The following is a 19,857-nucleotide window of genomic DNA, read 5'->3' as shown; positions in this document are numbered from 1 at the left end:
CTAATTCAAGCTAAAACAGACAGCAAAATGTACAAAAAGAGACATCTATTAAAAGTGTATGATAAAATGTAAGTACTTTCTAAAGCTATGTTAGCACAAGGTGTTTCAAAAATCTTGAGGGTATTTTCAGATTCTAGAGTCAAGATCATTTCCATACTGATGATTAAGATGGCTAGGAAGGTATAAATAGAATATGATCTCTGTACATAAATTCAGATTGGAACACTTTCCGTGAGTGAAGCTGAAACATTCTTAAAAACAGCTCATTATTAATATTTCATGCAAGAGATAAAACAATTATGATAAACACCAACAGTGAAGTTTATATTAGTTTCAAGAAAAGATTAGTTCAGGTAATAAGGTTCTAATCTATTGTGAACAACTGGAATTGACGTTAAGAATCATTCCTGACATATAAGAGTTTTGAGGAAAAAAAGTACCATGAATTGGACTTAGGTGGTAAACCTCCATAACTTTTTTTTCAGGGTCAGGGAAGGCATATTTTGGATTCATTTCTGAGTCTAAAATGCTTAAGCTGTTTTTTCTGGTGGGTTCAACCATGTGTCCACAAAAAGACAACAATTTTTTCTCAACTCCAAAATATCCTAAGCTCCTTATTACAGTAAATTTTCATCACTGAAATGCTCTGCAGGAAATTAAGTTCTGAAATGCTAAGAGATTTGTAATTAAACATGAAGACTAAGGAAAGAAGCAAATAATTGTTATCCAATTGGAGATCATATTTGGGTGAGAGATGTACGAATTTCTGCCCCAAAATGATAAATCTGAAATACTGAAATATAAATATTTCTCTATAATATGAGGTGCAAGAGGAATGAATGAGGAAAATCACAGTAAAAGAATGATTACGATTTTACCAGAGCACAACAAATTATTCTACCTGTATCTGAATCTCGTTCTTCATTTCTTGATGGGCTAATGGTAAAAGGAAGTTTACGTTTCATGGAGGATTTCTCTTTCATCTCCTTGCCCACATCACTTCGGTCAATTTTTGGAGTTTTACTATATGATGCAATCTTGTCTTTACTCTATTAAAAATCAAATATGAATAAAGTTGTAACAATAATGGCTAAGCAATACAGTACTTTAAAAAACTTATGAAGAAAATTTTCAAATATATACAAAAGTAGGTATTATAAACTACAGTCTTCAATGTATTCAAGATCCAGTTTCAACAATTATAACTTTTTCCAACTTGTCTCATATTTCCCTACTTTTATGGAATGACAGAATTTTAAAATAACAATAAAACAAAATATCTTGAATATAATAAAACTATATTCCAAATATAATATAGATGTTATCATCAACAAATACATAAATCTGAAAGCGATTTTATGTATAATTAAACCTACTATGTTTTGTTAATATCATGTGCCCACTCATTCAGGTGAGTATCCTACCTTGATGGTCTACAACCATTATCAAGTTCACATTTGTAATTCAAATATCCGAACTGGTACTGCACATATAAACTAGGCTATAAGGACTCCTTTATGAAAAACATGCTAGAAACTAAAAATTAAGCCACATCACCTTAGCAGGAAAGCCTAAAAGAAAAGTGATATGATGGTAAATGACGGATATAAGAAAATTAAGGAAGAAGGGGAAGAGGCGGCATAAAAAACTAAATAGTGCATTTTTTAAAAAGAATTTATCAATAAAATCAAAAGGTGATTTTAAACGAGTAATAGAATAAGACTTTTAGTAAGTCAAATCATGAAATGAGAAAGAGAAATAATAAAGATCAGAATTGAGACTTAATACAATTCCAGAGGGATTAATAAAATTACTAAAAAAAATTTTATACCACCAAAACTTTAAGAGGACTAGAAAAATAGATTATTTTCTTGGAAAATAAATATTACTAAAATTTGGTTCATGAAAGAAACAGGAAACCTGAATAGACCAATCATCACAGAAGGCCATAAATCCATAGTTAAAGAATTTAAGTTTAAAAAAGTTACCTAGCCCAGATTTTGCAAGATATTAAAAAAACTCAAGGAACAGATATTTCACACATCATGTAAACAATACTACAGCACAAAGGTATGAGAAGCAACCAATTTATCTTACAAGTTTAAAACAAAACTGATACCAAAAAAAAAAAATACAAGACAGAAATTATAAACTAAATTACTTATGAAATAAACACAAAAAAACTATCTTAAACTGTCAAATAAAATCTAGTGTCTTACAATTTAGGAAGACCTAAGTTATTGATTATCTATCATAATCAACCAGGGTTCATCCAAAGAATACAAGAATTATCTCTTCAGACAATTCACTTAATCAAAAGATTGAAGAAAAACTGTATGATGATCTTAAAAGATGACAAAAGTAGTATTTCAACAGAGTCTACATTCATTTTTGATAAATCTATTATTAGCAAACCAGGAAGAGAACATGACTTCCTTGCATCTTAACTGGTAAAGATTACTGAAGAACAACAGCCTCATACTGTTTATTTCGCAGTTACAAAGTTAAATCCTCTTGAGCTATTTTTCCACTTATGTCAATGAAATCAAGCTTCACAGGCATGTATTTTCTTTATATGGTTGTTTTAAAATGTAGGGTTTATTATTATTCACGTATGGTGAAGCGAACAGAGATAAGGGGACCACTGTCAGGTAAGGAGTGTTATTCTCAGTTCCCAAAAGGAAGGGGCACGCCCCACTATCCAGGACCACAATGGGCAGCACCAAGGTGGGCTGGGAGGCAGGGGAGAAGGGAAATGTGGGCAAGAGCTTTTATTGTGGTTTCCACAGGAAAGAAAAGGCAAGGCAGAGTAAACAGGTTCAGGATTGACTATTTTAAGTAACATCAGCAGTTTCTGGGCTCTGGGTGCTGTTTCTCTTATTGTCTGGAACCTGGCTCTAGTGTGATTTACTGGGACAGGGGGACAGTAGCCCAGAGTGGGAGAGTTGGATACAGCTGGTGGCTGGGTTTAGACTCTAGATTGGTTGGTTTGCATATGAAATATATGGCCATAAGCGAGTTGTTTACTATCTTTGGGAACTGACTAGCCCTGGGAGTGGCAGTCTCCCCAGTGTCAGCAGGCCTCAGATGTTAAGAGCATCAAAAATAAAAAGGCATGATTAATACAAAGGTTAACTAACAAAATTCTAGAGACTTGCCTTAGAAATAGGAGTCTTTGTTATTAATAAAAGAATCTAAGAAAAACATGATGTCCCTTTGCCCTTACATCTGCATAAGTGAAGACACTGTTCTGTGCCATAAAACAAGTTAAAAGAAACCAATGGTTTTTTTTTTTGTTTTTGTTTTTAAAGATTTTATTTATTTATTCATGAGCTACACAGAGAGAGGCAGAAGCATAAGCAGAGGGAGAAGCAGGCCCCATGAAGGGAGCCTGATGTGGGACTCAATCCCGGGACTCCAGGATCACGCCCGGAGCTGAAGGCAGATGCTCAACCACTGAGCCACCCAGGAGTCCCTAAAAGAAACCAATTTGATACCACGCTAAGTCGAAAATGTTCACAAGAACATACTGATCATATTCTCCTCTGCAACTGCTATCAACCAGTTCTATTCTCTGTAAAATAAAACTATCTTTGGAAGTATTATTTAACAAAGGGTTTTTGTAAGGTTCTTGAACACTTCAGTTATGTCCGATGGTTCTGAAATTTCTGTATTTACCAAATGGTATAAATACTCTCTCCATCCAGGAGCAAATCACGGCCCATTCTTCTTCCATATCCATGACATAGAAAAGTCTACCACTTTAGATTACTTTAAAATATTTTAAGTTTTTTTTCATTTATGTTAGTACTATTCTTTCAATAACCTACAATAGCCACCATATACAGTAATGAAGTCAATGTAAACATCTGGGGTCCACTATATGACAATAAAAGGACGACAAAAAAATAAATGGCAAGACAATAATGACCTATCACTGTTTCTGTTAGACAATGTGCTGGTATCCTTTACCAACTCAGTAAGATGGAAAAAAAGAGGCAGTAAAAATTTGCCGAGAAATAAAAAAAAAAAAAAACCAGAAAATAGAAAACTTGGACACAACCCAAAATATTAATAGCTATCTGCGGGTAACAGTATTATTAGTGTGTCGGGAGAGAATTCTTGATGGCTCTCTTGCATAGCTGCACATCTTACAAGCAGAGGCACTAATAACTCCCTTTGTTCTAGACTATCTTTTCAAGAGTATCTATATGGAGAACAGTCTTGGAAGGTAGTTCTCTTTCTCTGAGCAAAGGGTAGATCTGTTTACTGTTCTGTAATACATAATTTCTTCTTTTAGGGTAAAGACCAGGCAGACTTATTGACCATTATACTCTCCTGTACTGCAACTCGCTTTAACCATAGTTGTCATCTTGGCTCTCTTTGTCTCCTTGTGAGAAATAGAGCTCAGGTTACAAGTACAAAAGCTAATAGGTGGCTACTGTTATTCTTTTAAGAAATAAACTTTCCTTTATATCTCACTCAGGAGTCTTGTACCTTCTGCCAGCAGCATCCATCAATCTGATTAGCTTGCAAGTAAGACAGAATACAATACAATCTCAGATTCTTGGATTTTTACAAGGCAATTTCTATTTTCATTATTCTTCTATCTATGTATTTTCTAGTTTTTCTACAACCAACATACATTACTTGAATAGTAAAATAAAAGTTTCTCTATTATCATTTGGATACTAATTAATGAAGATCTGAATTATGCTGATGAAAAGGAAAAGAAAGCTACTTAGCAGGTTAAATGATTAGTATCCACTCTTACATTTCATGAATTTAACCTAGATTTTATACTTTCATAGAAGGTTTTATCAAAGATTTTGTTTTAGAGTAATAAATCCTCGGCAGCCTGGGTGGCTCAGCGGTTTAGTGCTGCCTTCAACCCAGGGTATGATCCTGGAGTCCCAGGATCGAGTCCCACAACGGGCTCCCTGCATGGCACCTCTTTCTCCCTCTGCCTGTGTCTGTGCCTCTCTCTGTCTCATGAATAAATAAAATCTTAAAAATAAAATAAAATCATAAATTCTAATTTACAGCTAAGAACAGTTAAAAAAATTTCTAAACCAAAATCAATGTGGAAAAAAATCCCACAGATTAAAGAATAAAATATTTGAAGAACTGTGAGTAAACATTTTTGATGAACTCCTGACTACTGTTGATATTTAATGAGGTAATGAAAGTACTTTATATTAAATGTATACTGCTACTGAATGTGATTATTACTTAAAATTATGCTCTACTTAAATGCATTTAAGAAATTAAGTTTTGGTTCAGGTTATTTTATTAATTTAGGATCTCATAACAGCAATAGTCCATGTCATATTAAACTGTAAAATAAGATCTCAAATTATCCGAACTGTGCATTTATTTCTAAAATTGTATGCAAGAAAAACTCAGAAGAAGCTTGAGGCTGGCTTTAAGGCCACTCAGTAAGTCAAATATCTTTTTAAAACCAAAGAAAATCACTTTTAACAACACCTTTCAAGGTCAAGTTGCTCAGAAATCCTAAAACATGGCAATGAGCACCAGGCACATTGCCTCAGAAGAGCTTCTGATCCTCACCCAAACAGACAGACATGTGATCTTGAAAAAATACTGAATGACTGAACGGAGACTGAGAAGAGTTAAATATATGTATCACTTTGGGTAAGCCAAAAATTAAAAAATGAAAAATCTAATTGTATTATTATTCCCATTTATTGTATAAATCTAATAATCAACAAGGATTCTTAAAGCACTATTTTTAACAGGATTAAGTTAGTGAAAAGTGTTTGTTTTATGCTAGTTGTTTCCATACTTTTGTGAAGGCAGTGCTCAGCCACTACTGTGTATTTAGTGGCAGCTTCCAAAGAAACATACAAAGTACCTAGGAAAAATAAAACTTTTTAAAAGTTCAGCCATATAAAAATTCAACGCCCCAAATGATATCAAGCAGCCCAGATATAATTTCACACACACAACCTTTATTGTATTCAAACATTTAGAAATAAAAGTTCTAATTGTCACCTCAAATCTAGCACTGCATTCTGTCCCTACAACTATACTGAAATTACTTTTACCAAGCAAAATCATTTTAAGGTATCCCAACTGACAAAATCCAGTCACCTCACCCTTCCTATTAACCCCTGTGGCGTTTAGCATATAGACTCTCTTAGCCACTCTTCCATTTAACCTCTCCTGGTTCTCTCTGTTCTCCTTGTTTCCCATCTCTTGATGACTCTCCAAGTATTTAAATTCCTCAGGATATACTGTCTTCCATTCTCGCTCCACTCTCTTTGGGTGACATCTCCATTTTATTAATTTAGGATCTTATAACAGCAATAGTCCATGTCATATTAAACTGTAAATAAGATCTCAATTTATCAGAACTGTGTAATTCTAAAATTGTATGCAAGAAATGATAAGGTTATTTTTATATTAATCTTCATATATGTATTTCCAATGAGCTGTTTTGAGCTTTGGATTTATATCTAACTGCTTACTAATACTTCCAGTGGGATGTTCCAATGGCCAAGTAAACAAGTACAAACCAAACATTCTTTTCAAAACAACCCATTCCATTTCTTGGATTCCTTCTCAGGGAATAATAGTTCAATCAACCTCAGGGTGGACCCAGATTACTTATTCTACATACACAAGTTTAATTCATTCAACATCTTTTAGATCTGTCAACTTCTTTCCATCCCCATAGCCACTGTCCACACTGCCTTTTGCTTGGATCTTAAAAATAATATTCTAGCTGTTCTCTTCTCTTTAGAGTCAGTGGCCACAGGATAAATTTCAAGTTCCTTAGCAAGAAACATAAGGCCATGATGAACTGGCCCCTGTCCAATACTCATCTCCTACCCTCCATCCTCATTTTATATATATTACTGTAACAGACTCAGGTCTTTTTTTTTTTTTTTGAACATTTTGGAATGTCCTCTGCTCCCACTTTCCTGCTGGCCACATACTTATTCATCCATGAGAATTCAGACTATGTATCTTTTCTACTGTGAAACCATCCATGGATCTTCTAGAATTATTTGCTTCTCTCCTTTTTGTCCCATCATTATACACTCAATACTTTCATTTCATGTGCTACTTACAACGGTAGAGCAATTCTCAAAGTATGGTACCTGAGACAGTTTCAGAGGATCTGCAAGGTAAGAAATATGCTCACAAGTTTTACTCTTTCTCATTCTCTCAGGAACACATACTAGACTTTTCTAGAAACTACAGGACAAGTGATAACCAAATATATTGCATGCAGAAGCAGATGAGAATTTGGTGGTCTTATAGATATGTGCAAAACCAAGGACACTGTTCTAATATTTTTTGTCTTGGAATATAGAGATGTTTTCCATAAAAATATGTGTGTAAACATGTACTAGGTTTTTTTTAAAACCAGTTAGTAAACATTTTTTTCTCAAGTTATAACTTCTGATATTGTAAATATCAACAGATGTAACCACATATAAGAAAGCTCTCTGGGATCTTCAATTATGTTGAAGGAGTCCTGAGAGGAAAACATTTCAGACAAATGGGAAGAGTAATTAGTTAATAAGAGTCTTCATAAAGATTTACATCATACCTTGTTGTTTTACTCTAAGTGTCATAAAAGGGTACATAACACAATAGGAATCCCATATAAGGTTTGCTAGATAAAATGATTAATGAATTCATTCTGATTAAGATTTTTCATACATGGTGCATTAAAATACATTTGGGGAAACTTGTCTATGGTGGTGTGAAGATACTAGCAACTTACCTCCACAAGAAACAACTATAAATCTAGACAAAATTGTCAAAAACAACCACTTTAAGACTCTAGAAATCGAAAAAAGCAAACAACAAACTGAGAAGTTCCTGTCTACCACCCTAAGAAAAACAGCTTAACTATGTATAAGAACAGTGTGTGTCTTTGGTATTCTTGCCTAGGGAATGCTTTCATTCCCAGGCTGATGCTTAGTTTGCATGAAGTGCTACTAGGGTAGGGTTGGCAATGAAAACCAGCATCTTTACTGCCAGAGAGTGTCAACTTGAATTGGTATAGGCCAAAAGCCCACACCCAGCTGCATTGTTCATAAAAATAGCAAACAGGGTAGGAAACAATTGGAGGGCGCAAAACACGGAGTCCTTTTAGCCTAAGGTTGTGACCTTGCTGTGAAAAAGCAGCAGCTGGTGAATAGGCCACAAATTTAACAAGGAGACTGCAGAAATAAGAGAGCCATAGGCGGTACCAGATAAGACTTTACATATCCCTGGCTGAGAGGGGAAGCTATGTCAATGTATGAGGAAGATCTGAGAAGGGTTAAGCTCTCCATATATTGCTCACTGAATGGGAGATTGTGTGTATATGCAGAGGAAATCTGAGAGTCCAAGCTTTCTATATATCCTTAGTTGACTGCACACAGGTAAAAGGAAGATCTGGGTTAGCCCAACAGAAAGTAAATGCCAGGGCAGATTTCAAAAATGCCCGAACATTGAATGCACTCCCCAACACACAGGCAAGTCTGTCAGTAGAAGGGAGAAGTCTTACTGGCTCTTGGTGTTTGAGTACAACCTCTGAACAATGAATGGCTGCTGATTAATCTACACAGACACAACCGGGGTAACCCTGTAGAAGCAAGACCAAAAATGAAAAAGAAAAAACATGGATACCAGTGATTGTGACAAATAGAAATAAGTATTCAATAGAAGTTGCTGAGTAAGTCCACATATCAGATTAGACAGTTATTATAAAAAAAATTAAACAATGTTTAAAAAAATTAAAGTATGATGATAATGACTTATTGAATAGAGAATACTAATAAAGAAAAATTACAAAAAGAGCCAAATGGAACTACTGGATTTGAAAAGTAGAGTAACTGAAAATATATTAAAAACATTCAAGGGGCAGCCCAGGTGGCTTGGCAGTTTACCACTGCCTTCAGCCCCGCCTGATCCTGGAGACCCAGGATCGAGTCCCACATTGAGTCCCACATAGGGCTCCCTGCATGGAGCCTGCTTCTCCCTCTGCCTGTGTGTGTCTCTGCCTCTCTCTCTGTGCTCTCTCATGACTAAATAAATAAAATCTTTAAAAAAAAAAATAAAAACATTCAAGAGCAGATGCAAGGTGGAAAAAAATCAGTAAATTAAATATTCCAAATTTCATGAAAACTTTTACTCTATAGATTGAATAAGCTCAACAAACCTTAAACAGAATAAACACAAGGATATCCTAAGCACATGACAGTCAAAGAGAAAGTGGCAATGATAAAGAAAAATTCGTCATGACAAGGGTACATAACAACAGCTGACTTCTTATCAGAAACAGTTAAAAGCAAGAAAGATACACAGGAGTTTCTTTTTCATGTGAAAATGCTCTAAAACCCAATAGTGGATATAACTGCACTACTCTGTAAATACCCTAAAACTATTGAAGTGTACACTTTAAATAAATGAATCATATGGTATGTGAATTCTATCTCAATAAAGCTGTTTTTAAATTACAGCAAAATTAAAATACTCCTAAGATCAATGAAGACTGAGAAATCTAATCACGGCTGAAGATCTGTTGTACTAAAATTCTTAGAGACCATAAGGATATGACAATCTGAGAGTAACTTGAGTCTATAAGAAAAAGAAATTAAGAGTGATGAAACTTGTGAATCTGTAGATAGAATTGCATGAATATGTATTTCTTTCATCTCCTATTTCATCTCCTATTTTGACAGTCTATTTTGGGGTTAATAAAAAATGTTGATGAATCTACAGATACACAAATAAAAGGGAGGAAGTGGAGCTATACAGGAACAAAGCTGCTATATAATACTAGAATTAAGTTAATATTGGCTTATAATAATTAGATGCATATTAAAATCCATAGATCAACCTCTAAGATTACAATTCAAGAATTCAGAAATTTAATAAGTTTAAAATATCAGATTTTTAAGAAATCAGAAATTTAAATATTATACTGAAAAATATTTAAAATAAAAAAGACAGCACATATGGGAGAAAAACAAAAAAAATATGAAACATATAAGAACACAGAGTAAAATGGCAGATATAAATCCAACCCCTATCAATAAATAATTATACTAAATGTAAATGGATTAATCACTTTAATCAAAAGGTAGAGATTGCCAGTGTAATCAGGCAAGAAAAAAATCAAAGTATCTATGTTGGAAAAGAAGTAAAATTATCTTAATATGGAGAGGACATGATCTTGTTTGTAGAAAATCCTAAGAAATCCATAAAATTTTAGAACCAATATATAGGCTCAGTAAAGTCATAGCATACAAAATCACTAAATAAAAATCAACTGTATTTCTATACACTAGCAATGAAAAATCCAAAATGAAATGAACTACAATAGCATCCAAAAGAATAAAATACTAATAATTTAGCAAAAGAGGTGCAAGATTTGTACACTAAAAACTACAAAGTATTGTTCAGGGAAACTAAAGATCTAAACAAACAGATTCTGTGGCGATGGACTGAAGACATACTGTTAAGAGGTCAAAACTATCCAAACTGATCTATTCAATGAAATCCCTGGAAAAATTCCAGGAGGCGTTTTTGTACAAACTGTCAAGCTAATCCTAAAATTTATACGGAAATGTAAAGGACCCTGAATAGCCAAAACAGTTTTTGAAAACAACAAAGTCTGAAAACTTAAAATTCCTAATTTTGAAAGCAGATTTGGGGTTGCCTGGGGTTGAGGTGGGAATAGGGACTGAATGCAAATGGGCACGAGGATCATTTAGCAATGATGGAAATGTGGTAAACTGGATTGTGAGGATGGCTGCAGAACTTTGTGAGTTTACTAAAAATCATTGGATTATACACTAAATGAGTATATTTTAAGGGTATATAAATTATACTTCAATAAAGCTATTTAAAAAAAAGATTTGTACACGAATGCTCATCACAGCTCTATTCATATTTGCCAAAACCCGGAAACATTTCAGATGTCCTTCAATAGGAAAATGATTTAGGGGGAAGAAAAGAGGAAAACCAAAAAAGCAACAAGAAAAACTCAAAGATAATGTGTAAAATTAACTAGATAAAGGAGAGAACAGTTGGAAGACAACTACAGAAATCTAAAGGAAGGTTTTGAGGACCTAAATTAAATAGGAATGAAGGAGGACAGATGTAAAAAGACAAAATCGTAAGTCATCGGCAATGACTAATAATTAACAAGAACCGTTAACATTTATTGAGCACGAAATATGTAACAATCATTGTATTAGGCACAATACTTATGCCATTTCACTATTAAACAATTCTATAAAGTACTCTTGTCCTCCATTAGAGACACTGAGTTTGGAAAAGTTATGTAAATTTATCCAAGATTAAAGACATGGACAGTGCAACTGCTATTGTGTATATTTTGCTACTGGAAGTAGGGTGAAAAGGTGGAGAAAGAAACACCAAATAATTGTGAGGTCTTGGATTTTTTTTTACCCCCTCTCAATTATTTCTTAAGTAAATATGCCATATTAGTAACTGTGTTATCTAAGGACTGAAAAACAATCTTATTCCTAAGAATCCAGTTTAATTCTAAAGGATTTAGGTAAATGGTTTGGGTTTATCTAGCATCCAACTGCTTTTTATTTTATGGGTAATTATTAAAAATACTAAATGGGGAATTTTTCCCAATTCCAAGACTTAACACATTTTTAGTATAATTATATACCTTTCTTCCATATGGTTTTTCTACCATATTGCTGTCACTGTCAGAATTTTCACTCTGAACTGGTTTTGTGAACCCAGATTTGGGCATCTTATAGCTGTTCAGCTAGCTTCTTCTTTTATCAGTCTTCTCATCCTGGATCTGTAAAGAATGGATATATAAGGGTTATTTGTATACATATGCAATGAAACTTACTTAAAGGTATACACCACAGTTAATATAATTTGTTATTCTCTAGGTCTAAGTCCTAGCCTAAAGTAAGGTTTCATTTAAGAATTTGAGCTTCTGATTAAAATTCTCTTGTTACAGTCCACTCATTTTGTCATTGAAAAGAAGAAAGAACTACTTTTATATTTCTTCCCACCTTCTCTAGACTAGTATCTAATATCTAGTTTTCCAGGGAACCACAAGCAGTGTAAGTGAAAGCAGTAGCAAAGTGTTTGTCATTTTAGCCTGTCTTCTAGAGGTAGAAGGTCCTACTAGATTCTCTGGTAGTTCTGCACTGGTCTGGAATTTACTTCTGAAAACCCAGCCAAGAATATGATAGGTTTGATTGCAATTTTACAGTATCTAATTCCATTTTAAATTAACTTAAATTTATGAAACCGTTCCTACTTAAAATTCCTGGAGTGTTTATTTTCCTTCACTCTCAGACATTCCCAGGCAGTTAGTCACTTTATCAACCTACTCATTTGCTTAAAGTTTATCATACTGTAATTATTATGTCATGTATCATTTTCTTTTTTTTTTTTGTCATGTATCATTTTCTTTCTAATTTGTTCAGCCTTCTGTCTCCTGCTCTGCAATAGGTCAAGAAACTTCTTAGAAGCATATGCTTACATACAAGCTTACACTTGAAATCCAAAACAAATTACATATAAAAAGGGAAGCCATGCGACTAGACCAATGTTGCTGTCTGATGACCCACTAGCTACATGTGGCTGTTAAAAGTTAAATTAACTAAAATTAAGTAACTATTGTATAAACAGATATATACTTCTATTATCACAGAGAGCTCTATTGTATAACACTGGGCTAGACTGAGGTTGCTGGCCAACAGGAGCAAGACGTGGACAACAAAATGACTGACAAGCCTAATTTCTAATTATTTCATGCAATAAATTTCCTATGGATGAATATTATGGCTCTAAGTAAGCTACATTCTAGCATCTATGTGAATTATTAAAACCCACATACTTAGAAGATTAGTAAAATCTTCTGTGTTCTTCAAATTGTTCTATTGGTACTTATTAAAATGTCTGATTTCAATAGATGAAACAAACCCCAAAATCCCTTAAATGAACTGAGTTAACTTGTAAATTATTAAAACTAGGTTCAATTAATCTGAACACAGCCAAATTAGAATACATTCCAACAGAAAAAACTGCCAGAGTTCAAATAGTTCAAATCTTTCATTTATAGAGGAGGAAATAAACTTGAATAAAGAAACTTTTTGATATTATACACATGAGGCAGAGTTTATCTTGGGATCATTTAACTGTTCCAACTATTCCTATATAAATAGAATCATTTAAACATACCACTGCCCTCAAACTAGCCTTGTGTAAAGCTTACAGAGTTACAGTTATGAGTCATATATAAACAGAAAAATTCTGACTCAAAAGCAAAATGGATCTGCATATTATCAACAGGCATTAGTCTAGGTGAGACTGTAAAGATAAAGCACTATACCTTTATAGATCAAGCAAAGAAAGTTATTGGTGAATGTAGAAGTATCACAAATATTTTTAAAGCAAATTATATACAGCAATAGTATTCTATTAATGGACTGTGTTAGAAGCAGCTTATAGTATCTTTCAATTACTTAATTTAGAAAATTTCAGAGTAAAAATGAAAATTAGATTCTAAAAATATGACATCAATAAATATTAAGCATTTAATATATAGTTAGGTTCTAAGCCCATGCTATATAGTGTAAAAGCTAGAGCAACCAATATGCAAACTATAGTTTGCACAGGATAATCAAAATCATGTTAGGTAAATGAAAACATCCAAACATACCAACAATGATATGAAGTACAAATGGACTAAACACACTAATTAAAAGAGACTGTCAGATTGCACACCTGAAACTACTATAACACTATGTTAATTATATTATAAACATATATTAACACTATGTTTAATTATAATTAAATAGAAAAGTGAAAAGAAAACTAAAAGGTGGCTATCAGAAGGAAAGGGGAAAACAACCATACAATAAGCTATTAACAAGAAATTGACTTCGTAACGATCTAGGTAGGTTAAAAGTAAAATAATGGAAAAAAGATACGTCATGCAAGCACTAATCAAAGGAAAGCTAGAGTAACTACATTATTATCAGACAAAACTGATCTCAGAGCAAAGAGGAACTTTACATATTACACCTTGACAAAAAGATCAGTTCATTAAATGTGTATGCAACTATCAACAGAGCTTCAAAATACAGGAAGCAAAACCTGAAAAAATTGACAGGCGAAATAGACAAACTCATAATTATAGTTGAAAGCTTCAACTATTCCTAGTAAGACAAAGATCACCAAGGATATAAAAGAACTAAAAAATGCCATCAATTCAACTGATCTAAATGACATTTGTATAAAAATCTGCCCAATAGGAAAATATTCATTCTTTCCAAGGGCACAAAGAATATTCACCAAGATAGGCCACATCATGGGTCAAAAACAAACATTAATAAATTTAAAATAATTGGGGTGCCTGGGCTGGCTCAGTTAAGTGCCTGACTCTTGATCTCAGGGTTGTGAATTAAAGCCCTGTGTTAAGCTCCTCATGGGGCATGGATGGAGCCCACTTAAAAACAAAGGAACTACAGATCAATATAATAGCTCATGATCATATACAAGAAAATCTTCAATAAAATATTAGGAAATTAAATTCAACTACATATAAAAAGGACAATCCATTATGAAAAGTGGGATTTGGGGTACTCCCAGTAACTCGTCAGTTTATTTATTTTTATTCTATTTATTTATTTTTTAAAGATTTTATTTATTTATGATAGACATAGAGAGAGGCAGAGATACAGGCAGAGGGAGAGGCAGGCTCCATGCCGGGAGCCCTACGTGGGACTTGATCCCGGGGCTCCAGGATGGCGCCCTGGGCCAAAGGCAGGCCCCCACTGAGCCACCCAGGGATCCCCTAACTCATCAGTTTAATGTGTGAAAATCAATCTATGCAATTCATTGTATTAACCAACTAAAAGCAAAAAACAAATGATAGTCTCAACAGACACAGAAAAAGCATTTGATAAAAATTAGTAACTCATTAATGACAACTCCTAGTAACAGAACAGAACTTGAATGCTTTGTCTCCAAAGATCAACAATGAGGCAAGAATGTGCACTCTCATCACACTTCATCAACCCCCCCACCCCACCCTGGGCTCTGGTGAGGTAAAACTGACAAACAAAAACTGTATATATCTAAGGTGTACAACGTGGTAATCTGATACATGTATACACTGTGAAATGATTACCACAATCAAGCTAATTAAAACATCCATCCTGTCACACAATTAACATTTTATCTGTGTGTGTGCAGTAAGAGTGCTTAAGATCTATACTCTTAGAAACTTTTAAGTATAAAATACATTATTATTAACTACAGTCACAATGCTATACATCTCATTTCCACCAATCCCCAGCAACCATCATTCTACTCTTTGCTTCTGTGAGTTCATTTTTAAATTTCACATATAAGTGAGATCATACAGTATTTATCTGTCTCTGGTTTATCTCACTTAGTGTAACGTCCTTCAAGTTCATCCATGTTGGTTGGCACAAATGGCAGGATTTCCTTTATTTTCCAAAGGCTGAAAAATATTCCATTGTAAATATGAAGACCATATTCTCTTTATCCATTCACCCATCCATCAACAGACATTAAGGCTGATTCTCTATTTGGCTATTGTGACTATTGCTACAACACCCATGTGAGTAGAGATATCACTTTGAGACATTGATTCCATTTCCTCTAGGTACATACCTAAAAGTGGAATTGCTGGATCAGATAGCAGTTACATTTTTAATTTTTTGAGGAAACTTCATGCTCTTTTCCAGAGTGGCTACACAATTTACATTCCCAACAATAGTCTATAAAGGACTTTTCTTACATATAGTCACCAACTCTTGCTATCTCTTGTCTTTTTGGTAACAGCCATTCTAACAGGTCTTAGGTGAGATCTCATGATGGCTTTGATTTGCATTTCCCTAGTGATATTGAGCACCTTTTCTTATACTTGTCCGTGTGTGTACTTTGGAAAAATGTTCAGGTCCTTTGCCCATTTTTAAATTGAGTTTGTCTGCTACTGAGTTGGATGAGTTCCTTATATATTTTGGACATTAATCCCTTACCAGATATATGGTTTGCCAATATTTTATCTCATTACAAAGGCTACCTTTCCATTGTTTTCTTTGCTGTGCAAAAGGTTTTTAGTTTAATGTGTCCTACTTAATAAAATTTCCTGGAGTGCTTGTTAAAATACAGATTTAGCAGGTTTGAAATGGAACCAAGAATTTGTACTTTTAATAAGTATCCCAGTGGCTCTTATCATTAGGAAAATTTGAAAATTAGTGAGTATTTTTAATGATATTATAAGATCTCATTAGAAAATAATTTATTTCATTAATTTAAGATGGGATATTTCTACCATATGAGTATGTGTGTGTGTGTGTGTGTGTGTGTGTATATGCAACCTGCATGCATGTGGGTGTGTGGGATATCACCTTAATTTAAAAAATAACTACACAGGCAGCCGGGGTGGTTCAGCAGTTTAGTGCCGCCTTCAGCCCAGGGCGTGATCCTGGAGACCGGGGATTGAGTTCCATGTCAGGCTCCCTGCATGGAGCCTGCTTCTCCCTCTGTCTGTGTCTCTGCTTCTCTCTCTCTCTCTCTGTCTCTCATGAATAAATAAATAAAATCTTAAAAAATAATAAAATAAAAAAATAAAATAAAAAATACATTAGGTAGCCTGATGCAGTCTCATTAAATTTTTTTGACTGTCATTTCCTTTCTTCTCAGGATGATTCTTTGTGAGAGTACTTTAACTTACAAGATTGATTCTAAAGAGCAAACACTGGTATATTTATTTTGTTCTACTGACTGTTACTTATGTCAAAAATGCTCCACAGCTTTCTTCTCTTAGATTGATCTGTTTCCATTTTTCTGGGAAGTATACACAGCAACTATTAGTTTTTTGTCACTGCCTCCTAATTATCAACTTTAACACTGGCTTCGCTAGAAGTTTATTTTTCCCTCCACTTTAGATAGAAAATTTGTTGCTTACTCAATTATTGCCCTCTGTAGATTTTTAAGTTTAAAACAGTCTTAACAGAAGCTTGCAAACTACAGGTTATATTTTTTCCCTTTAGAGAATTAGAAAATGACAAGTTTTACACAATTCTTTACATTTAAATAAAACTTTAAACAGTATTTTCCAAACTGATTTTTCAAAGCCCCCTTCATTGGGATCTCTAGAAACTGCTTATGATGTGGGGAGTGGGAGGCAGGGCAGGGCGAGAATCACCTAACTGGGAGAAAACTTTTGTATTTTAAATCTCTTGACTTGGGGAATCCCTGGATGGCTCAGGGGTTTAGGGCCTGCCTTTGGCCCAGGGCGTGGTCCTGGAGTGTTGGGATCGAGTCCCACATCAGGCTCCCTGCATGGAGCCTGCTTCTCTCTCTCTCTCTCTCTCTCTCTCTCTCTGTCTCTCTCTGTGTGTGTGTGTGTGTCACTCATGAATAAATCTTTAAAAAAAATCTCAAAAAAATAAAAAAAAATCTCTTGATTTAAAGTAAGGTGGGACAAAAGACCCCATCGTCCATCTACCTTACCCAATCCTTCTTTCCTGTAGAAAAAATATCATTCTATAACCAACCTCCTTAGATTACATATGCATTTGCTTTAGCAAAAAGGGTCTTATCGATTTTGGGACACAATACGTGCATTTCTAAACAGTCCAGTTACTGGAAATTTGCCAAAAACTATTGATAAAAATGCATATCACTACACAATGTAAAGTTTAACCAAACAAGTAAAACTAACTTAACCAGCAGCAATGTCACTAACCTAACGCTAAGTTATAATAACAAGAACAGCAGATTCAAACAACACAGCTAACTCAACAATAATGATCTAGATAAGCATCCTTGAAGGCTGACATAACTGCAATGATGTCAAGTCTCGCTTGACAGACTTCTTAGTATAACAACAAAACTGATTCTTCAGGAAAAATTAATGTTGCTCTTTTTTGTCTATGACTTACTCTTCATCCTAAGGCTAACAATTTGGAGAAAACTTTATCTTCCTAACAGAGAGTACAAAATCTCCCATAGGAAGAAGCCAAACTTTGTTGGGAAAATGCTTTGAAAAACTAACCAAGAAGTAAATAATATATAAGTTTTGGGAGCAGTCTTGGGAGTAGGGAAATGCTACTCAACCTGACAAAATGAGTGAGGATTAATGGAAAAAATCCAAGAAGAAAGAAAAGACTAGTAGACTATTTGCAAGATAGGAGAGAAAAACAGTTGGTAGTATGACTAGAAGAGAACTTTGGAGAACAGAAGTAGGTAATAGAATCTGTGAAGTTATGGTCCATGGTATGGACATAAAGATTATAGAAAGTAAAAATGAAAATCTATGGAAGTGTTTCTCGAAACTAAAGAAAACTGTATTTTGAGATCACTATATAGTTTTTTAGTATTCAGTAAGCACTGAACCCTCAGAACAAATGCTTTAGACATTATATTTTTGTTAGCTCTAGTTACTCTATCTTCCAATTTCAAGTACATTCTATTTTCCAACTACAAGTTTGACTTCAAAATTCCTTATAGGGTTATCACAAAATACCAGAATTTGTCTTTAGCTTCTATCTACAAAATGAGAAGGTATCAAACTCAAAGTCTGTCAGCAAATCTTTCCCAATTATCAGATATGCTTTGCTTTACTACTACAGCTCTTATCTACTTGACGATTAGTACTCATCCTTTAAGAGTACATTTTTACCAAGGTATTTGGTGCCAGGAAGAAGGGGAAGCTTTCCTCTAAGTGGACTAAGGAGAGAAAGAAATAAAGAAAAGAAAGAAAGAAAGTTGGGGAGAAAAAAAAAACACCCAAGAGAAAATAAGCAGAACAAAGTACTGAAACCAAAACTTGGTAATGGATGAACACAGACGACATGGATTAAAAGTTAACTGAAATCTAAACACAGATGCAACAAGCTGACATTTTATAAAATGGTTTCTTTCCCTCACTTCAACCCTGCCTAAACTGACTTTTAAATTAAAGACAATCAAACTGCGTTGGCATTTGTTTTTAGCTTTGATGAGATCCTCTTTGATTCACATTACTGCTTCTAGAACATTTCAATTTACTCAAAATATGCTGTTCTTTTAGGCTTATGCCACCCGGTAATTCAAACTTGCCTGACTACCAAAAGCAAAGCAGCTTTTTTTTTTAAAGATACAGATGTCTAGCTTTATCTTTAGAACTACTGAATCAGAATATCTGGGAAAGGAGATAAATACCACTTTTTAAAAAGCTGCCTTTAGTGCCTGCCAGGGACTGGAAGAAGGAAATGGAGTGACTACTTAATGGGTATATGGTTTCTTTTTGGGTAATTAAAAATGTTCTAGAACTAGGTAATGGGGATAGTTGCAAAACACTGTGAATATACCTAAAAGTGTTGAATTGTACACTTTAAAATGATTAAAATGGTGAATTATATGAGAATTTTATTTCAATAAAAAAAGGTCTCTGGTGGTATAGGTTAATTCTGAAACTACTATATAGTTGAGCCTTGAACAACATAGGTCTGAACTCCACAGGTCCACTGTCCACTTTATATGTGGAATTTTTCAATAACTGTACATTAGAAACATTTTTAGAGATTTGTAACAATTTGAAAAAACTCACATATGAACTACATAGTCCAGAAATAGTGAAAAAACTAAGAAAAAGTTACGTACCTCAAGTATGCATAAAATACATAGATACTAGTATACTGTACCATTTACTACCATCAAATATACAGAAATCTGTAGTAAGAAAATGTAATTTATAAAAATGTATATATCCAGAGACTGTACTATTTGCAGTCAAGAGAAATGAAAACACATGTAAAGATACAGTATTAAATAACTGTATAAAATTAACTGTCACACACACAT

The 19,857-nt window shown here is 33.9% G+C and overlaps 1 protein-coding gene across 4 annotated transcripts in view; it reads right to left on the bottom strand.

Annotated features, from left to right (window-relative positions):
* ANKRD12 (ankyrin repeat domain 12) overlaps window positions 1–19,857 on the bottom strand; it is a 123,799-nt gene that overhangs the window by 79,239 nt on the left and 24,703 nt on the right. For all 4 annotated transcript variants that reach the window (XM_055323700.1, XM_055323702.1, XM_055323704.1 and 1 more), the window contains exons 2-3: window positions 11,675–11,812; window positions 902–1,049 (exon numbers count right to left, since the gene is read on the bottom strand). In XM_055323700.1, coding sequence (XP_055179675.1) covers window positions 902–1,049; window positions 11,675–11,761 — 235 coding nt within the window. In that variant the 5' untranslated portion in view covers window positions 11,762–11,812. The remainder of the gene's footprint in view (window positions 1–901; window positions 1,050–11,674; window positions 11,813–19,857) is intronic.

Source organism: Nyctereutes procyonoides, unplaced genomic scaffold (genome assembly GCF_905146905.1).
Source record: "Nyctereutes procyonoides isolate TBG_1078 unplaced genomic scaffold, NYPRO_anot_genome, whole genome shotgun sequence".
NCBI lineage: Eukaryota > Metazoa > Chordata > Mammalia > Carnivora > Canidae > Nyctereutes > Nyctereutes procyonoides.
The sequence above is the reverse complement of the archived record's forward strand: the minus strand, read 5'-3'. Positions and strand labels throughout refer to the sequence as shown.